The sequence below is a fragment of the Vanessa atalanta genome, chromosome 9 (genome assembly GCF_905147765.1).
Source record: "Vanessa atalanta chromosome 9, ilVanAtal1.2, whole genome shotgun sequence".
Taxonomy (NCBI): domain Eukaryota; kingdom Metazoa; phylum Arthropoda; class Insecta; order Lepidoptera; family Nymphalidae; genus Vanessa; species Vanessa atalanta.
This window is the reverse complement of record NC_061879.1, coordinates 12259167-12280417: the sequence shown is the minus strand read 5'-3', so window position 1 is coordinate 12280417 and position 21251 is coordinate 12259167. Positions and strand designations below refer to the sequence as shown.

Here is a 21251-nt window from a genome sequence, read left to right as displayed (position 1 = left end):
TTCGTTTATTCGATTCGGGAGCTAGTTGTAAGTATCGCGAACTAGTGCCCTACTGAATGGTGCCAAACACAACATTCATATATTTAACGCTGTCGTAACTCGAAAACGGTGACATCATATTATGAGTAAAATGCACATGAAGGTGATAAATGTCACTTCAATGGTGCTTTATCTCACAATTATTTTTGATACATTGTTATTATTATCTGTGTATTGTTTAACCAAATTGAGAAGACTGCGTTCAAAACCTGCTTACTCTATCCCTTTTGATTTCAAGGACATATTAGGAAATTATAAATAGACGTCTCATTTTTAGTGATTTTTTTTAAGAATCATTTTTATAAAGTATTTCATTATATATATATGCAACATGATACAGATCTGCTGGTGTGGGGTTCAATGATAATCTTATCTGGCAAATCACTAGAACAATAATGCAGCCAATTTTTGAACTAATTCAAGTTTAACTTAAATAAATTGTTGTAGTTTTATATATTTTTTATTTCTATTAGTGCACGCATTTTGTCTTTTAACTAAGTTTATTATATTTATTGATATTTTAAGTGTTTCTAATTTTGTTTTTATTTAATAATATAAATATTAGATACTTGAATCACAAAGAAAATATCCTTGGGGTGATTATATTAAAATGTATAAATAGCAATACTGTTAAGTATTCATGATTATTCATTAATACGAAACGAACATAGCATCAACCAGCTGCATTTGAAATTGTCTCAATAAAACCAATAGCTATAACGTTTAAAGATTTAAAAACAAATGTGGTCATAAAACCGGACATAAATTAAAACGTATTTAAAACAGACGATGATGTAGGAATGTACGTAGACGGTTATTTAAGTCACTGACGTAACAATGTGAATTCTAGTTTTGTTTACATTGAGGCTTCGAGTGAATAGCATGATGGATAACGAAAATGTTTAAACAGCAATGTTCAAATTTCTCTAAAAATATACAGAATTCATAACACCTAAATATGAAATTTTACAGAAAGATTTATAACTACAATATCTCAAACACTTGGTATTTAATAAATCGAATGATGAATCATACGTAAAAATCGGTTTGAATATTTAAACTCTGATATCATGAACGCATTATAAATTTTAATTGGGTAGATCCGAGTTAACATTTACATCTGTATAATTTATAATATATAACAATACTGTAAAATATGTTACATCAGAATTCAGAAACATTTAGACGAGACCCAAATAGCGAGTCCAAGAATAGTGTAGCTACCGAACGTTTCAGAAAGTCAATGCTCGTTCTACATTCAGATAAAGTACGTTTGCTTTGTCATAATTACAAAGAAAATACAGACTTATGACAGATCAAAAGAGACTCAAGACGGAGAATCAAAAGATGAACGATAACATTCGATTTTAAATAAAGATGGACTTTTTTCGATTGATGGTTGCGCATAACCGTTGATGATTTCGAAATTAATTAATGTTATATTTACAGTGATAATGTAACTTACCCGAAGTCCTTCCTCCATAGCGTCAAGGCTTTCGTCCGGAAGATCGGATAGATTCGCTTGCACAATTTTGACTTCCTCGAGCAGCGTTTCAATATCGTTAGATAAGTCATCCTGAGAACACACCTCTATATTAGCCACACTTAGTGCACATCTGTCTACTGAGTAAGGCGAAAATAGATTTTGAAATAAACTATTTCGATTTTTAAGCACTATATCAATATTTTACTTTTTTTATTTAGCTCGAATGAATAAAATTCATTTAAATTATTTCAAAATCTATTTATCTGTTAAGTTGCAAGCATTCTGGGGAAAGGGTGAAAAGTCATATAGCATTCCAAATATATAAAAACCGATGTCAGGAACTGTTAATTTTTATATTCGATTCATATGTTCTAACAAAAATAATCCAATATAAAGTAATGATAAGTCAATGAATTCCCAAAATCGGTTTTGAAACAGCAACAACAAAAACATCAAATAAAAACAACAATTAATTTGTAATTGATTGGCATGACATGCTTTGTACACGTTTTAGCATTCGTGGAAATCATTCTGTTACAACATCGAGAATTTAGGCTTAAAACTGAAGTACATTCCACAATAAATCTATACGAAACAAATGAACAATACACTTTTCCAATATTCAAATACATGAAAACAAATGTAGCAATCACGAAACAAAAGACTTTTACTAAATATGCAAGTGGAAAAGCTGTTTTTTCTAATAATAAAGGCAACAAAATCGAAACAATTTCGGCAAAATAATTAATAAAACAAACAAAGTTGCAAACTTACACAAAATTAAAATCATTCAAACTTGTACCTCATTCGTTTTCTTTTCATTTTACTGGCTTAAGTTTGCTTTTGTGTTGATTCTCATCCACAAAGTTATCCACAATATAGGATCGATTCCAATAATATAATTGGCAATCCGTCAAATAGATATTAGAAACGTAAGTATAATCTGTTTTGACTGAATAATTTTAAGCCCAAAATAAAGCATCTAAAATACAATGAAAGCGTCATTACTATCGTTCGTCTTGTAGAAGTCAAAATGTTGACTATCAAATTTATATTGCGGGTCAATGATTACCTCATATGTGAAAATATATAGTTAATGAAATAAAACAATACTTGCACACCTTTTATTAGAACGTTTATTTCATTACAATAAATTGAGTATATAATATCAATGACTGTTAATTATATTAATCCGACTAGACATGACTAGATTTCAAATACAATATACTTCAGAAACTATAAATTATTTTAAAATGCGTAAACTCAAAGAAAGCTTAAAAGTGATGGCCAAAAAATTGCAACTACAAGACGATCGGCAGATTTGGCAGACGACAATATACAATACAAATTTTCGTAAAAAGTGAAATTAAGAATTTTGTGAGAATATCATGCCAAACATAAATTAATAAGTGTAATGTTTTACAATACGACTGTAGCTCAGTCACCTTGGCTGCCTTCCGGATTCTTTCTTCTTTGGGCTCCTCCTGTGTGGGTGTGGGTGGGGTAACGGTCTCGAGGGAAAGGGCTGTTAGTGTATCCTCTGGTATGTCGACATCTATTTGAGTGGTGTTTTCGTATGACGGATTCAACAAAGAATCAGTAGGCGTTTCTATGCTCAAATAAGAACTGTGATCTTTCCAACTACATATTCCTCCCGGAAGGTCCATGGAAATATAGTTAGAATCGTAAGGCAAACTAGACTGACGCGAATCCTTTTCTTCTGTATCAGAAGAATGACCAGACCTACCATTAGGATCACGATCTTTATCATTTTGATCATTTATTGATATATCACTCGGAATATTATTAGACGTCTTATTTTTATTTGATATTGAAATAAAGTACTGACATTCAGCATCGTGATAAATATATTTCTCAGGCCAAAATGAGTTATCGTTTTTAAGATTTGATTCTAAGTTAGCACATTTATTTTTGGAAACCAAATTATCGTCTGAATTAAGCTTTGTGTTTTGTTCAGCGAGAAGTTTTTCAGCGTCATCTATCGCGAATTTATTACACAGCAATTCATCTGATTTTAGATGTGATAAGTTGTTAGTGATGAAATTGGATACATTGTTAGTAGATAATGTGTCGGTGTCAGTTAAAGTTGGAGTACATATATCTGTTGTTACTACGTCAAATATTTCGGTTTTTGTGACTTCCGGCTCTACACACAACTGAACTTCCTGTTCTTCAACATTGAAAGTATTTTTATTAAATTGGTGTTGTCGTGTAATATCTTCCTGATTTTCTTCTGACAATGTTTTAACTGAATCGGAATCACAAAATACTGCATCGATCATGCTGACACTAACATGCTGATCATTAGATGAATAAGCGCGATCGTCAATCTTTGTTGATTTTGGGTGCGGTAACAAATCGTCTGACTCGGAAGAAGCTAAAAGAGGACTCATATTATCGAGTATTTCATCATGTAAATCTTCAGAAAGTGGGTTTGCTTCCAATAATTCTATAGGAATTTCATCACTCGTAACGGAGTTATCATTTTCTGGCAATAACATTTCTTCGATTTCTCGCTGTATGTCTGCTATTTTACTTTCAAGCGATTGCTCATCAGAAATATTTTCTTCTACGATAGGTGTTTGAATTTCAAAGTCTCCTCTCTCTTTGGAGTTATTTTCCTTTGAACCAATATTTTTATTAGAAACCTCAGTATCTTTAAAAATAAGATCATCATCATTACGAATATTTTTAGAAGAATTTTCACTAAGAGTGAATTGCGCCTCTTCAAAATTGCCCTCAGTAACTTCAATTGTTAAACTCTCAGCTAAATTGCTTAACTCTAACTCACTTGGACCAACTTTCCAAAACTGAGCTTCTGAATATAATCTATCTTTAATAGGTGTTTGCTGAGATTCAGGCGTCGATACTGGAGTTTTTACAACTCTGTGGCGTTGATCTTTATGATCATGTTTTGTTGAACTCTTTTCTGTAGAAGATGATGTAACTGTTATGTCAGTAGAAGATGATTTGTTTTCTGGTTTCCTGTCCTTCTTCTTTTTCTTACTTTTCTTATGTTTTTCGGGAGATTCTTTTAAAGTCTGAGATTCTTCTACATTATCTTCTAATTGAATATCCATATTTTCTATTGACTTATTTGATTTTTCTCTCGATTTTGGTGATCGTTTCTTAATATCTTTTTTTACTGACGGTTTTTCTTCATCTGATGTGCTTAAAGACATTTTTGACGGAGGATTGACTTTTTCTTCTTTAGCTTTTGTTGGACGACTTTTTCTTTCTTTTGTTAAAGATTCTTTTTCATCATCTGACAAACTACTCTGAATGTTTTCATCTTCCGGTTTTAAAGTACTCGTCAATGCATCAAATCTATTTTCGGACTTATCGCGAGCAATTGTTTTTTGTGTAGGCACTCTTGTAACTGACGTTGAACGACACTCCCTGGATCTTGATCTTGATCTTCTATTTCTATCCACTTTAATGAACCCTTCTGCATCCACTTGTAAATCCGATGTATGAAAATCGGTATCAGATTCGTCAACTAATATAACAGGTGCTTTGTATTCATGTGTTTGAATTATTTTTTGTTGTTTAGTTTCTGGTTTCGGTGTTCTATCAGGTGATGGTCTACTACTTGCTACTATTTTAGCCCAGGAACTAAGATTTTCATCATTATTTTTTAAGGTTTCTTCGTCTACTTCCATAACATTACTTTCATTTGATTTTATAATAGATTGAATAGGTTCTTCAAATGCAGGTTGAATTATTTCTGGTTCTTTTTGTTCTAATATTATTATACCTTCAGCTACAACTTCTGCATACGATTTACCCTCTTCTGCTGCCTTAGCCCAAACATTGACTGGCTCCAAAGTAGGTGCCATCTCACTAGGGGTCTGCTGTTGATCTTTCTCAGTGCTTTGTGCTCTAGGGAAATTCTTTTTATCTTCCTTTTTCTTTTTCTTACTTCGTTTTGATTTTGTTTCAACATGTTCTTCTTGAAGAACTATAGTTTCATCTTTGATTATGCCTTGTAAATTTTCTTTTTCAGGCATATTGGATTCCTTTAGATCTTTTGGAGTTTTGGCTAAAACTGATGAATACGTAATACTAGCAGACACCACAGTATCTTCTGAACGTAAAAGTATTGATTCTGTAGATTTATTTCCTTGTTCTGGTTGTTTAGAACTATTATCTTGCTCAATGGTATCAGGTGATTTATTTTTAGATACAGTTGCATCAGTGGATTGATACATATAAGAAGGGGTGAATTCCGGTGCATCAGCTGATAAATTTGAGTACAGAACAGTGTTCGAGTAGGAGGGTTTAAATTCAGGAATGGAATCAATTTCAGGAAGTAGATCATGCAAACTGTGAATAGGAGATTTTTCAGAACGAATCAAGGTTTCCGTAACATTAGTATCATTTTTAGTAGAATCATCGCTTATTGTTTTAGTATTAGGCTCTAATGCAGATTTTATTTTAATATTAGAATCCGTACTTTTTATATCATAAGGTGGGTATTGCGTATCGTCAGATTGAGAAGTAAAACATTTAGATTCGGGCAAAGCACTACTTTTTTCGACTTCAATGAATGCAGCCGAGATAGAGTCAGGTTCAGAGTGTTTTTTCATATCAGTAAATATTTGCGAAAATTGTTCTTCTTGTTGCACTGTGCTAGCTTCTGGAACTATTTCATAATCAGCTTCAATATCAACTGCTGTTTCAAGATTCTTTAAAGTCTCAACTGAACTTAATTTTTTGTCCTCAAATATTTCAAAAGCGGCATTTTTATCAGATATTGGACTCTCCTGAACCACATTATCAAGAGTACTAGTTAATATTGTAACGTCTTCAATTGTTTCATCGATCAATTTAATGGCGTCCTCAACTAATTCTGAAGAATTTCCTTTTTCAAAATCTATTTTTTTATCAGAAATCAACAAGCAAGATTGTGGTTTGTCTCCTACCATATCTACCAAAACAAATTCGTCATCATCATCATCATCATCATCATCAATGGCCAATACTGTATCAATAGTAGTTGGTGTCTCCTTTACTTGTAATGTCTCTTCTATATTAGTCTTAACACCATAAACCATGGGCACAAGTGAATCCGTAATTTCTTTTGGTGTTTTAGGACTATCATGGGAAACGACATCTATAATATTTTCGATGTCTGTTTTTTCTGCTATAATCTTTTCTTGAATTATCTGTTCAAAAACTGTATCTTCGTTTACAATTCCTTCATTATTTTTTGGTATTTCTTTACTAACTGCATTAGTTGCAGACTCATCCACACATATTCTTGAAACTTCCTCGACATTACTGTCTTCTTTTTCTTGAGACAAAGTTTTTTGATATATATTAGATGATTTGCTTTTAGACACAACTAGTTCCTTATCTTCCAATACTTTAGTGCATTCTTGATCCTGTATTCCATAAGGATATACATTTAATTCGGATGATTTAATTTCCGAATCTACAGTAGTTTCAGTACTTGTTGCTAATAACATCTCAGCATCTTTTAATTCGTGGTAGTTGAAAACAGCTGTGTCCACTGTGAAATATTTTTCCGTTGATAAAGATTTAGGCTTTGTAGTTTCACAAATTTTGTACTCAGGCAAAGGCTTATCACTTGTAACTACAGACTGTTCTAAATCCTGTTTTAAGTCAGCTTTTTCGGTTGTGTCGTGTAATTTATTAATTTGGATGGTCACTAATAATCGTTCTGCGTCTACTAGTTCTTGATAATTATGTCTTGGAATTTCGTGTTGATGGCTTAGATTAAGTAATAATTCGTTAATATTATTATTTAATTTTTTTACTGGTTCATTTACAGCTGGACTTTGTTCGCGTGATTTTATTATTCCAAAAATATTTTCTGCGTCAGCAATTTCTTGATAACTCTGTCGTGGTTCCTGGACAGGAACATAATTTCTTGTCATTTCGTTTCCAGGGAATTTTATTTCTGCATTTTGAACAATTCCATGTGCCTTTGTTAAGCCAAGTAAATTTTCCGCATCAGCAATATTTTGGTAGTTTTGATGCAGTGGTTCAAATACTTGACATGTAAGTTTTGTTATAGCATTATCATTTTGTAAATTACTTATAACGTCATCGTTACGTTCATGAGCAACAACATTACTATCACATACAACAACTTCTATTTTTTCTGTTTCTTTTTTATTTAAATCAAGTTCTGCTCCTTCTACTGTTTCCTTAATATTACGCATTTCTTTTGATTTAATTTTTCCTAATAAATTTTCACCATCAGTAATTTCTTGATAGTTGTATCTTAGTTGTTCGGATATCATGTTAATAACTCTTGTATTTTCTTTTGGTTTATCAATTTTATCACTTTCTTCGTGCGAAATTTCTGCATTATTAGATTGTTCAAGAGATTTTACTGATGAATTATCAGTTAGCAAAAGTGCATATTGATGTTTTGAATTTTGTAATTCTTGGTAGTTCGAGCATGACATATTATTTTGTTGGGACGGAACGTATAAACTACTTTCAACGTCATCGTTAACATCTATACTTAAAGCAGAAAGCTCGCTAGGCTGTTCATGGTTTAACAATTGTGATCTTTCAGTTTCTGAGCTTGTGGTTTGTAACTCTTTAAGCTCTAACTTCTGTTTATTTTGTTCATTTAAAACAAATTCATAGTAATTGTACTCCAAAATTTGATAGTCAAGACCAATTGCATAAGGCTTAATTTCTGCATACAATTCAATAAAAGGGGTTCCTTTAGTATTTTCAACATGCCTTTTGCGTTCTTGTACGGATCCAAATATGATTTGTTCGACAATGTCTTGTGATCCATCTTCCTCAACATTTTCATACATCATTTTTGTTTGGTTTAACTCATCAGTTGTATTAGTTTTAATATTTTCCATTAATCCTGCACTTCTAACATCTCCGTGAAGGTTCAATGAAACACTTTTTGAAGTAACATCTTCTGATTTATAGTCATGTTTTACCAAATTATCCACGTCATGCATTTCTTTGACTGATTCGTTAAGACTTTGTTCTTTCACAATTATTTTATCAGTCAGTGAATCACTAACCGATTCTATATTTTTAGCTTCTGACATTGATTCAATTACATCTTTATTAAAGTTGCATGTTTTATCAATCGATTTATTTTCATCTGCACTGAGACATGTTGGTATATTTGCATCCTTGTTTTCTTCCAAAGATGTTTCTTCTAAGGAATTACATTTGCTATTGAACACTTTAACAGTTCTAATAGGAGGTAGCCTTTTCTCTTCGTGAGTAATAAGATAAATTTTACGTGTTTCTAGTTCTTGATCAACTGGTTTATATACAGTTGTTTCTTCAACAACATTTACTGAACGCTCTTTCTGTGCATCAGTTGAAAAGAATTTATCATTATTATTTTGTTCACTAATAGATGTAGCTATAGTTTCAATATTTCCTGCTAACGATTCGTTTGCTTTGCCTAAGCCTTTATCTTCGTCTGGTTGTACAGTTATATCAGAAGACACATGGTCTTCGAGTTTATCATTTTTATCTTTAAGAGGATTTGATATTTCTTGTAAAATAGTTACTTCAGACGCAACGTGTGTTACGGATCTGCTTGAGATTTTGCACTCTTGATCAGGTTCATTTATTGGTTCAATAGCAGATTCTGTGATTTTGTCTTCTTCTGCCATTAATGTATTCCAGTCCATCGTTATAATGCTGCTTTTTACAGCATCTGGTACATTCTTGGTAACAAGGTTAGAGTTATTAGCTTCCACGTGCTGTGTAAAATCTGACGTATTTATAGTCTCAGCGCCAGTCTTTTTAGGCTGCTGATCTATAGCGGGATCATTTTTTATTTCTTTAGATCTATGTCCTTTTTCTTTTTTAGATTTATCTTTTTGCTCAATTTCTTTTAGTGCTGCATCTATTTCATCATCAACCGTAGACTTGATTTTTTTGCTCTTAGATTTCTTTTTGTTAGATTTAGTATCTTTGCATGATTGCTCGTCCATAATCAATGTTTCAGATTCCTTTTCCGTTTCTACCATAGATACTTCTGGTTCTGATTGTTTGTTTAATTTTTTTGACTTTGGTTTCCTCTTATGTTCCATTAAATTTTCTACTGTAGGAACAACACCACTTAGTTGTTTCTCTTCTACAGTTGCGATAAAATTATCAACCACCGTTAAATTATCAGTTTCGCTTAATTGCTTTTCAATAACATTAAATGTTTTATGAACGTCTCCGATTTGAGAAAAAGTTTTTATTTCTTCAGTTATATTTTCTCGTAATGAAGCATCATTCTTTTTGTTTTTCTTCTTCTTCTTTTGTTTTATTGTTTCGATTTCAATATTAGATGTATCATTTTCTTCTTCATACAAAGATACGTTTTCAGAAGTCTTTGAAGGAATAACATCAAAATCAGTTTGTGATGTTGATTGCTTATCGTCTGATTTTATTAAATCATCATGTTTAGATTTATGTTCCGAGACGTTGATATCGACTGAGGTGTTAAGAAGTAAGTTTTCCTTATTAATTACGTCAGATTTTAAGTCGTCTATCTTAGAAGTATCCGAAGTTTTATCTTTTTCTAATAGGCTTTCAGACATATGTGAAGATTTTAATATTTCTGAAATAACGCCTGCGGTCAAATCTTTTTCACAATCTTGCAAGATTTTCTGTTTAGTATGTTTCAGAGATTTATCTTCACTTTCAACTGTTTCCGTTTCAGATAGTAAGTGTTTCTTCAACTTTTCTTGCAAACTTTTCTGAGTTTTCTTTTTCTTATTTTTATTAGATATATCAGTTTCTTTAGGCTCTACTTTTAATTCATGCGTTGTAGAAGTATATGATATATCTTTATTATCCATGGCATCTTTGCTCTTATCTCGTAAGTCTTTGACTCTTTTCTTTTTATGTTTATCTGATTCTTCAATTTCTTTAAGTGCTTTTTCGATCTCATCTTCTGCACTTTTTGTTTTTTTTGGTTTTTGTTTCTTTTTAGTTCTCTTTTGTTCGGTTTCTTGTACATTGTCTGTGTGTGTTGTTAAATGTTCTACATTTGTATCATCAGTTTCTTTTACACAATCTTTTATAGTCTGATGGGACTTATCTTCATATTTTTTATATATAATTTCTTCCGAAATTTTCGAAAATTGTAGTTCAGCAGAAGGTTTATCTATTTCCAAAACATCTGCAGTATCATCAAAGTCTTGAACTTCTATTACTTTTTTCGACAATTTCTTCTTTTTTAACATTTGCACATCATGAGCCTTTGTAGGACGTTTTTCGGGAGCTCTACGTTGCCTAGGCATATCTCTAGATCGACTTCGTTGAGATGGTCTCTCTGGCCTATCAATTTTTGTTTTCAACGAATCCTTTGTCTGAACTTTTGCTTCATAAGGTACAGATGGACATTTTTCCACTTCAACGACAATTTCTTTTACCATTTCGACTTGTGCAACTTGTGGTTTTGCCATGGAGACGATACTTTGCGTCTTTACTTGTTTGCGTAATCCTAGGGCTAGAATTTCCGCATAGGACAAATCATGTGCTTTACATTCCTTGGCCGATATCTCTATTGAACTTGATTCGGTCTGAGGAGATTCCTGTGATATTAGTTTCATTTCACTATCTTCATATTTTTCAGGCTGCCCAGAGTAATAGTCGTGCAATTCACTCGTTTCGGTGACATATACAACATTTGCATCACTGGCGATCAGATCGCACTCACTTATTTCGCACACGATCTCACTGATGCCTTTCGGCTCACAAGACTCGACCGGGTAATCGGTAGGAGAGCGAGGTTGCACCACACTGATAATTTCACTCTGATTCTTGTCATCGGAACTCGCGTCTCCTGACCGGGAGCGCTCTCGCGTTTCTATCGGCTCATATCGCATTCTGCGCGTGAGGAGCCGTTGAGCGCTCGCAGGGCGGTCAGCTGGTGAGGCGGAGCGCGATCCGTGACCTTTCACTATCTCGGCGTAGGTGGTGCCGCCCGGCAGCCAGGCGGGCACGGTGGGTGGGGCGAGCGCGCGCGACCGCCGCTCGGGTGAGCGTGGCCGGCGGTTGGCGCGCGCGCTGTCGGCGCTACACACGAGCATGGCCAGAGTGGCGGCCGGGTCCTCGTCACCCGTCGGCATGGCGAAGTACGGGTCGATCTCGTAGATGCACCGAGTCAGCTCTTCGATTCGCCGCCCGACCTCCTGATACGCAAGTACGGACAATACATGATTTAGAGTGGGTTCGCTAGCTCAGGATTTCGAGCGATGGAAGCTGAGGTTAATGAAAGGAAACGAAGATTGTTGCGATGTCGAATACGTATATTTTGTAAACGATAAAAAAATTATAATAGGAATAGATGATCAATAATCGACTTAAAGCTAAAAACGATAACGCGGCGTCTATGTGTCTCTCAGCGGCTCGGCATCCGGGACGCCACGCTGCATCAAAAGTTTGATTCGTTCATTCCGCGCCTGTATCTTACTTTGAAGCGATTTAACTCTCTCTCGACACTCCTAGCAGAGGATATCGGTAAATAGATTAGTCGGCGAAAAGGATGAGGAGAGATAACAGAAAGAAAACAAAACATGAATCGCGTGGTTCGGTGATAATGTACATGAGGCGGTGGATCGTACTATCTGCGCTACCACTAAGCTCGCGATTGAGTGCCTCGCGGGCGATAAACAAAACTAGAACGGTCTCTAGCCTACTGGATGAGGGTGTGGGAGGGGAGCGCTCACCTGCTGATGCGTCGCGGCCCTCTCGGGGTCACGCGGGCTGTAGTTGGGCTGCGCGGCGTGGCGTAATTGCTGTTCGGCCTGAAGCAGTTGCGCGCGTAGACGTGCCACGTCGGCACAGTACGCCTCGAGCTGAGCCAGTGCAGCTCCGAGCTGTGCGGCTTGAGCGCCAGTCTGAGCCGCCAGCGCGTCCAGAGCTGCCACTAGATCGCGCGCCGCCACCTGCACGCCCTCGGGCGCGCGCGACTGCGCCGCGACGCCGTCGGGTCCGAAGTGTACCTGTGAGCGGCAGGATCGATGAGCAATTTGTGGTAGCAGCCTCACACGATCTGCTTAAACCTGCTTAAACATTGTCGACCAAAATAATTGCATCGAAAATATAGGTGTCACGAATAATGATCAATATGACCCTACGAATACGACCCTAACATTCAACCATAACATCTTATTCACGATTACACTCACGTTCAGTTTTTCGACTGCGTAGGAAATCTTAGTTTTTTGCGTCGATATGTCGTTTATTAACTTTTCTCTGAGACCTAGTCTGTCTCGTAAAGGTTTTTTAGCATTCTGCGGAGCCTCGATTGTTCTCGTCGTTGCCTCGAGCCAATGTCCGACGTCTTTTAGTTTTTTCTCGCATCGCTCCCACTCCTCAGCTAATTCTTGGAGTAACCCATTCTAAAAAAAAAGTTACACAATTGATTGTTTTAATGTTGCTGTATGTTTTCGCTATGTTATTATTATTTATTTGAAATACGGACTGTTTTGGCTAATCGTTTTTCCACGTCGACTGTTGCATTTTCGGCAGCCTCTAGCCTAGAAGGTAGGTCGCCTGGACTCGTCACGCGCTCTATGGCTTCTAACTCTTTAGTCATATCTGCTAAATTTTTAGCTTGTTGCTTACAACTCTTAAGGGCATTCTGAAACAAAATATGCAATCGTAATTAGTAGGGAAAGTGAGCATATAAAGCTTGCGAAACTATTGCGGCTATTGCGGCTTACCCCATATTCAGTCTGTTTCTGTTGCGCTTCCTGCAAGTCGGCCAATGGCAACGGCCGCGCTAGGAACGCACGTTGTGTCTCAACCCAAAGCAGAACTTTCTCTAATAAGGCCAAAAATCTAGCCACGGCATCGCAGGCATCCTCGACGGCCGCTTGCCGCGCTTCGAGCTCGCTGCACACCGCAGAAAACTGCTCTGACAGCACAGAGACGGTAGACTGGATCAGGTGGCGCTCGCCGGAGTCGCGGCTGCCTTCTATGATAGCACGCGCGTTGCGGGCAAGATGCTCTAAGCGGTCTGCTACGGCGGGTATCTCAGCACGCGTGGCCACCAGGCGCTCGCGGTAAGGTTCCGGCGCTAGCGTGCGCTCACGAGCCGTGACTTCGGCCGCTCGCACCCAAGCCTGTACGCCCTCCACATCACTCGCGTATTCTCCACGAGCGGTGCGTGCGCGCTTCCATTCCCTTTCCTTCTCCTCCATTGCAGCGGCAAGTGCCTCCGCAGACAGTTCTAGTGCGGAAAGCTCCTGCGCCACGTCCGCGGGCGCGGAGCCTCCGTACCGCTTCCCGCTCTCCTCGGTGAAGGTTTTCGTCTTTTTCACCAGATCCGAAACTTGCTCGGCAAGATTGCGGATCTCTGCTTCGTTGTCCTCCCCAAATACGTAGAAAGTTCCGACTTTGGCTATATAAACTTCGATCTGCTGTCGGAGTTTCTCGATCTTCTCCGATACTCGATCAAATTCGGAAACAATTTCGTCGATCTCCGCGAGTCTCGCCGCAAGAGTCTGTCGCAATCTGAAAAAGAAATCGTTTGTTAGGGCGCGTCAATTAGTAGTCGGATCGGAGGAGCTTCTGGCGAATAGGGAAGAGCTGCCAAAAGGCGACGAAAATAATCCGGCGGCGCAGCGTGACGTGGTATGACGCCACAAGGTCGCGCTCCAAAGCACGCGTTACCTCGTCGGTCGTGGCAGCGGCCTGCGGCGATCCGCTCGCTTTGCCCGCACGTCGCTCAATGAACCGAGCAAAAGATTCACCCGTCGCGTCTAATTTTATTCTACGCTATTATGTTTGCAGTGACATCAGCGAAGTTTTGGGTGCACTCGTGTTTACGTTCCGCGCCGGCATGCGAGCATGGCTTATGGTGACGTGACACTTTCAACCTTGCTCCTAACTTGACAGGCGAAGCGTTGATAAGCCGCTTTTGCTTATTGCGCAACGTCAACGACATGCGCTAATGAATACCCGTCAGCCATAACCGGCCGGCGCCGCGAGGTACGTGTGGGCGAAGTAAACATTTATAGAGCGGCTGCCAAGGATCGCCTAGTACTCAAATCCCGAAAACTATGTTTTTGCAACACACGTTCGTTGAGTGACTCACCGCGAATAAATATGCACAGTCACATTGAGGCCCCGCTATGCGCTCTCAAGTATACGATCGTTCAATGCACACACTCAATTTTCTACCATGTATTCCTATGAATATTGTAGATAACTATCTTCAAACCGGCCCGATTAGTAACGATTGGATCGCGGAAGTAACGCGGGATTTCTTCCTCGTGCATTGCTCACAAGTTTCGATCTTGAAAATCTATATTGTGTTGAGTAATGGCGAACGTTCTAAGTATAACCCCCGGTTCACACTGCGAGCCCCTGACCTATTAACTGCGCAGTACGCATGCGCTGCGCGGTCTGAAATAGTCTACCAGTCTGAATACGTAACGATTACACAGACGTCCCCCGTACCCGCGTCTGGAACGAAAATCGTTTTAAACTAACCCTTATGCAGGCGTCGGGAAGCTCCACTGTTCGTCCATAACGGATGTACATATTGCCTTCTAACATTGTCGTGTCGGCCTTTCGATTGATTTTATGTTCAAGTTATAGGAATATGATAATCTCATTAGAAATTCTTAGGATTTTTAAATTACATTAAAGTGTATTAAGTTGAAGTATGCACAGCAGTAAACGTAAAACGATTGTTTGATATTTTATTAACAGTTGACTTACGTCTCTATCCGCCGGGTCAGAAGTGAATCTATGACTGACATATTATGACGTGACGTGACGTGACGTATCCCTTTACATTTTTCACCTTGAGGCTTCATAAATTGATTAAAAATTTTCATAAACTTAATATTTTAAAAAGTAGTTAGTACTTATTCATACATTTGATAGTTACAAATTTATGTACCCTCCAGCTGATTCGCCCCTTGAAACCGCTTTAGTCATGTGTAATTATTTTTGAAAATCTATACATGGTGTGAAGCCGCGGTATAAACATGTTTTGATAAATTTTAATTGAATCTAAACGAAAAATGAGCTACCTGATGTAATACTCACGTGGGAAATTAAAATTGACTTTAGTATTAACGTCAAAACAATGTGTTTTACACGTTCTAATATCGACCTAATACTAATAAAAGCATGCAGAGTTTGTCCGTTTGTACATGCATACCAAATATCATAGCCATCGGTTGAACCGTCTAGAAGTTAACGCACTGCAGCGCCATCTAGTAGCGAGTTGCAAGTTAGTGGAAGGTATCAAAACCTTCACGAAAAGATATACATGCTAATTTTTCTAGTAATTTCTATTCAATAATATTACTCTTTAATAGATACTGATTTATTTTCGTATTCAATTACTAGATACTTTAAATAAAAACAATATCATATCGTTTTAATTTAAGCTGTGACGCATTCAAACATTTCTATCCATTTCTACGTTCTAGAATTTTCTGTAAGTTACATATACTTGCTATTGGCATTTTCACTTTATCTAAACTTAGCTGTAAGTTAGCTTAAGTTGGCTGTACAGTTTAGAGAACAAAGAAGCTATAAGTACGTTTGAGAAAAAAAATCTGACCTCGTATTTGAATAAGGATAACAAGTCGCTAAGTTATTGAATTTACACGTGAAACATATTTGTATCGAACTCATGCAATCTGCTTTAAATTTAACTTTTCTATATTTACACATACTTCATACAAAACTTTGTTAAATAAGTAGATATACATGTGTGTTACATATTTTTCCTTCCATACAAATTAAGGCGTAAACTAAGGGGAAACTTAAAGTAATATTATATACATAATGCTCTATTTCTCTCTAAATGCTCCATTCACCGTCAATGCGTCGCCAACCAAGCCAATGGGGTTATATTGCCTGCAATTATCCCCCACCCCCAAATTGAACAGCAATACGAACGAGTCTTCTTTAACGGTAGAATAATTGATGAGTGGGTAGTACCTTGCACAGCAGCACACCCTACCATCAACTGAATATTTACTTGAACTATAAATAATTACATGCATCAGCCGCCTACGTATTAATATAATGGAGTCTTGTACGCGAAGTGGAATCTTGCACACTTATTAAAGATATGACAATGAATAGTTCATAAATAACCCAAATCGGGTAAATTCTACATCCTAAGGAATCAGTTTGGATCTTGGCATATACAGATGTAGCAAAATAATTGCATTTCACACGATGTTTAAACGTTGAGCACGAGTTATACACTAAATTTAAACACATTCGATACTCAGTGATATGGAAAATTGATCGGTTCAATTCCTCGATCTTGGGCTAAGGTTATGTGTGCTATCCGCTGCGATATCAATCAAAGAATAAAACAGAGGCCAACTCTACTAACTTATAAGGGCAGTGACACGATCCCGATTTATCATTATTACCATCCAACTTAAACCGAACTGTATCTGGATCCTTGCGTTTGTAAAATAGATAATCAGCTGAATGGCAACGATTTCGTTAATGTTCAATTACGATAAACTGTCAATTCGTTAGTAAGATCGGCTCCTAGTTTATCTTTTAATAATTGTACCTAAAAACGACGAAATTAAAAGTGAGACATTTTAATAGCCATACAAATAGCGTGAGGTACTTTCTACTGATTTTGTTATTACACGATTTAATTATCTTCTATTTAGTCGGCTTCTAAGAATAACTGCTAAACTGTAATATTTTTTTTCGATAGTTATTAGCTAAAGAAAAACTTATTCTTCCTAATAATCATTTTATAATATTTATGTAAATGATTTTTCGTACTTCATAGCAGTGTTATTCTCATGGTCACACATGCAAGCCAAATGAGCTTAACATATATATTTTGGTACGCTGTTTTAAGTTGATACGGTCTGACATCATAAATTACCAACCATTACCCACCCACCTCGCGAGACGTAAATTAAAACACACTTTTTTTAAATAAATTAAAAAATATATTGTCTATGGCCTTACCCAGGGCTCAAACTTTATCTTTATCAATGTTATATCTCACTGCGAACAGTTTAATAGTTTAAACGTGATTAGGTAACAAATAGGCAGACAGTGTTGCCTTCACTATCCTCAATAAAATTAAAAATGCGAAATCGGGTTTATATCAGTAAAGTTTGCATACACGACATCAAGGATACATAAAAGGACACATAGTAAACTATACTTTTTTATCTGGCTGTTTACGTGTTTCCCCGACATGAGGAGTATGTGGGACTCGCCAGTGCTCAGGACGCCTAATGCGCCCTAGTACACCCGAATACAAACTAAACAGCGATACTCCCACGTCGTTTTCGCATGTTACGCCCTGACAATGTAACCTAACCTAACCTAACCTAACGCCACGCTGACCAAGTCGCATAAGTATGCTTTTGAATTTCAAATAAAAAATATAAACCTTTGTGAAACCTGACTTCTTAACTCTGAGATGACTCTGAGTTAATTTTAAATGATAAACAAGTGTAATTCCTCTAAATTCAATTACGTACTTATTATTATATATATTATTATTATATATTATTACGTATTAGTACGGAATTATATATTATCAAATCAGAATATGTTGCTTCACTGTATCTAATATTATGCTTCCTACAAGATAATTTTAAAATATAAAACGAATTTCCCATTTACTGTTAAGTCCGTTGTATTTGAAGTCGATATTCATCTAAATATTTCAGCCCACTTATTATTACGTAAGCAATTTTTTTCTGTATTTTAATAATGTTCAAGTCAACATAATCGAGTCGATTTTTGAGAGAGGCCCATCACTAGATTACGAGATTTTTAAAATGTAAAAATGGTGTCAGCAAATCATATTATAGGAACGTGAGCAATGTTACAAATATGTTCCGCTGAAATAAATTAGTTCCAGTCTGACTTTGAGCATCGGCCATGGTTTCCGATGACGTCATTTTATTGTTGACAGCTGCTTAATTTTGAATTATATATCTATTATTATTTTATCTGTATTTAAAAAAAAAGTATTTAGTAAAATTATTGTTCTATGTATTGTCATATACGTGTGATATATTTGTTCAATAATCAATTCTAAATTTGAAACTATGTATGTATGTTACATATATTTAGAGATATAACTTTTCTCACGAGACAAATTGCAAATAAATAATATAAGATACCCAGATTTAGAAGATTCCATAGATAGGTTAGATAAATATTGACCGGATTCAAAGCCGCGATATTTTGTTAAAAACCACGTATTGTAACCTTTGGGTTTAAGTTCAAACCGTATTCAAATACAAAAAAAAAACATTTTATCATGTTAAGTATTACTTAACATGATAAAATGTTTTTTTTTTTCTCTTTAATTATATTAATATTATGCCTATGCATAAGGTTTTTATATTTTTACAATGTATATTTAAAAAAGAATGAGCTATGAACTCAGAGATTGTATATGAAGTAATATGAGTGCCCTTCAGTAGTGATATAGTGGGAATTGTGTTCAAATATCTCGGAAAATCGTAATAAACTACTCATTCATAAAGAAATCGTCTAGAAAGGAGAAAGATCTGAATTATTGATACTTCAGCTTTTACTGTTTAAATAATTCAACAGCTTGTTTATTTACTATCACAGATCATAAATCGTACTTTCCTTTCTTCAATTGTTCAAAGTAAATTAAAAATTAAATTAATGAAAACTTGGCTGAATAGAACAGACCTTTGCCTTACTAAATAGCAAGAACGAAACCGAGTGAAATAGTAATTATTCTAGATAATTCTTTTTTTAAAACATTTCACTTGTATTCATTAAACGCGCACGGAATCCTTGAATCATTCGTATTTAGAAACTAGGTATGGCACCAGAACAAGGTCGATAAAACAGTACTTATTTTATTTTTATCTAAATTCCGATTTACAAAAATGTGATGACACATTCAATAAAATTACAATCGCATATTTTGACATTTTAGAAAGCAACAAATAAATAAATTAACTTTGTCGATAAACAACACAAGTAAACTTACTTGAACTTTTCACCTTATTTAAAAACAAGTAACGCACATTTCCAATTCATATTTAAGTCAGTTGCATTTTAAGACGATATTTATCGAATAAGTACAATTTAATATTACTATTTTTTTAACAAGTTTTTCTCTATTTTTATATTGTTTAAGTCAACTTTATCGAGTTGTTTCTTAAGAGAGTCCCATCACTAGTTTAATAGACAAATATACGTTGTAAGCGCGTGAGTCGCTTGCCGGTGACATCATAGGCCGGAATTATCTTAAAATGTTCGGATGACCTAATGATTTAAATATTGTCATTGCAACATTTGTGACGCGTACTTATGTTTCAATGTCTACTAGTTTCGAAGCATATAAAAATTGACAGGATTACTAATATTGATTTAGAGTTTGCTAAATTAAAGTTTACATAACATTCTAAGTGCGTGTTTATATTTCACGTAAATACAAGTCATTCAACACTTCGGAATTAAATTTTTTAATATATACTGAGCAGAGTATTCGATACTTTTATAATATACTGCATCGTAAATTTACTAATAAATAAATTTGAAATGATATCAATGAATAAGCCTGTTTCAAAAGCAGGAGTTTTATGTTTTCTGGGTTCATGTATGTGAGTTACTTTCTTTCATCTTAATTTTTTAATATTTGAAGAGATTTGGATGAATGAGCTATCGTTAGATCCATACATCATCCCAAATGACAATGACATACATTTTTACTGAATAGTTCGATTTTGGCAAGGTGGTCGTGTTTTTATTTACAGAATAAATATATACATGATAAAAAAGAGTAATTACTGACTTTATGCCGGTACTTCTCAGTAAAGAGTTAGGTCGATTCATTTAATTCAAGAATGACCATTCATTCAATCTTGGGCCTACTTTAAAAATTATATCAGTTCAGTATTTTGATTTATTATTGCCAGAAATAACAACAAATTCGGATTGACGGATATACATGTCGGATTTAGTTCCGTTGGCTTATTATGTTTTTGCTTCGAACAAGACATGAATTTAAAACAAAAATTAAGTAAAAAAAAATACCGACTGTTGCCCGGATTATAAGTCTGCGGCCTTATATTATCATAATCGATTTCTGTCTACCTCGTCGTCTCGGCTTTATATAATCCATGAATATCTAACGATCATGCTAAAGTAAGGGCAATAAAAACTAAATGTTAGTGTAACATGAACAATTTGAACATGCTAAGGGTGTTGTGTAAACAATACGTATGTATTATTTTCACATACAATCCAACGATCGACCACTATGACCGCTCACAGGGCGCCCTTGACCGCTCCATATAAGTGCGCGCCAGACTTTACCAAATTAGCAAGCTATTTATAACACTCGAACGAAAAAAAATCTTATCACAACCCCATTGAGTTTAAACTTGAATGACATCGAATAAAATTTTTTCAATGCGTTTAACTTAAACGCCAGCTCATTTTTATCAGTCGAGATCCCTATCCACTTGATATAAGGTTTAAATTGAATCGATAGACTGGGAAGTGCATTAAAACGGCTATAAACTCGTCGATCTGACCAAATGCGACCGTTGAATTTTAATGAGTATTTTTCATGCTGTCACAAGTTGCCGACAGAACAAAACGTTATACGGCCGAAGTAAATTACATTCACCTAAAATTACTTGGGCATTACCAACTTTCCCTTCGGTCGCTTAAGCATTTGAAGAGAAAACATCGTCTAGTATTAAACAAATGA

General features: G+C 35.6%; 1 protein-coding gene across 5 annotated transcripts in view; it reads right to left on the bottom strand.

The window, feature by feature from the left end:
- LOC125066193 (muscle-specific protein 300 kDa) overlaps window positions 1-21251 on the bottom strand; it is a 178171-nt gene that overhangs the window by 39652 nt on the left and 117268 nt on the right. For 4 of the 5 annotated variants that reach the window (XM_047674164.1, XM_047674162.1, XM_047674165.1 and 1 more), the window contains 6 exons: window positions 13240-14032; window positions 12999-13157; window positions 12703-12915; window positions 12241-12516; window positions 2971-11703; window positions 1505-1615 (listed from right to left, as the gene is read on the bottom strand). In XM_047674164.1, coding sequence (XP_047530120.1) covers window positions 1505-1615; window positions 2971-11703; window positions 12241-12516; window positions 12703-12915; window positions 12999-13157; window positions 13240-14032 — 10285 coding nt within the window. The remainder of the gene's footprint in view (window positions 1-1504; window positions 1616-2970; window positions 11704-12240; window positions 12517-12702; window positions 12916-12998; window positions 13158-13239; window positions 14033-21251) is intronic. The other variant, XM_047674166.1, reaches the window with a different exon arrangement.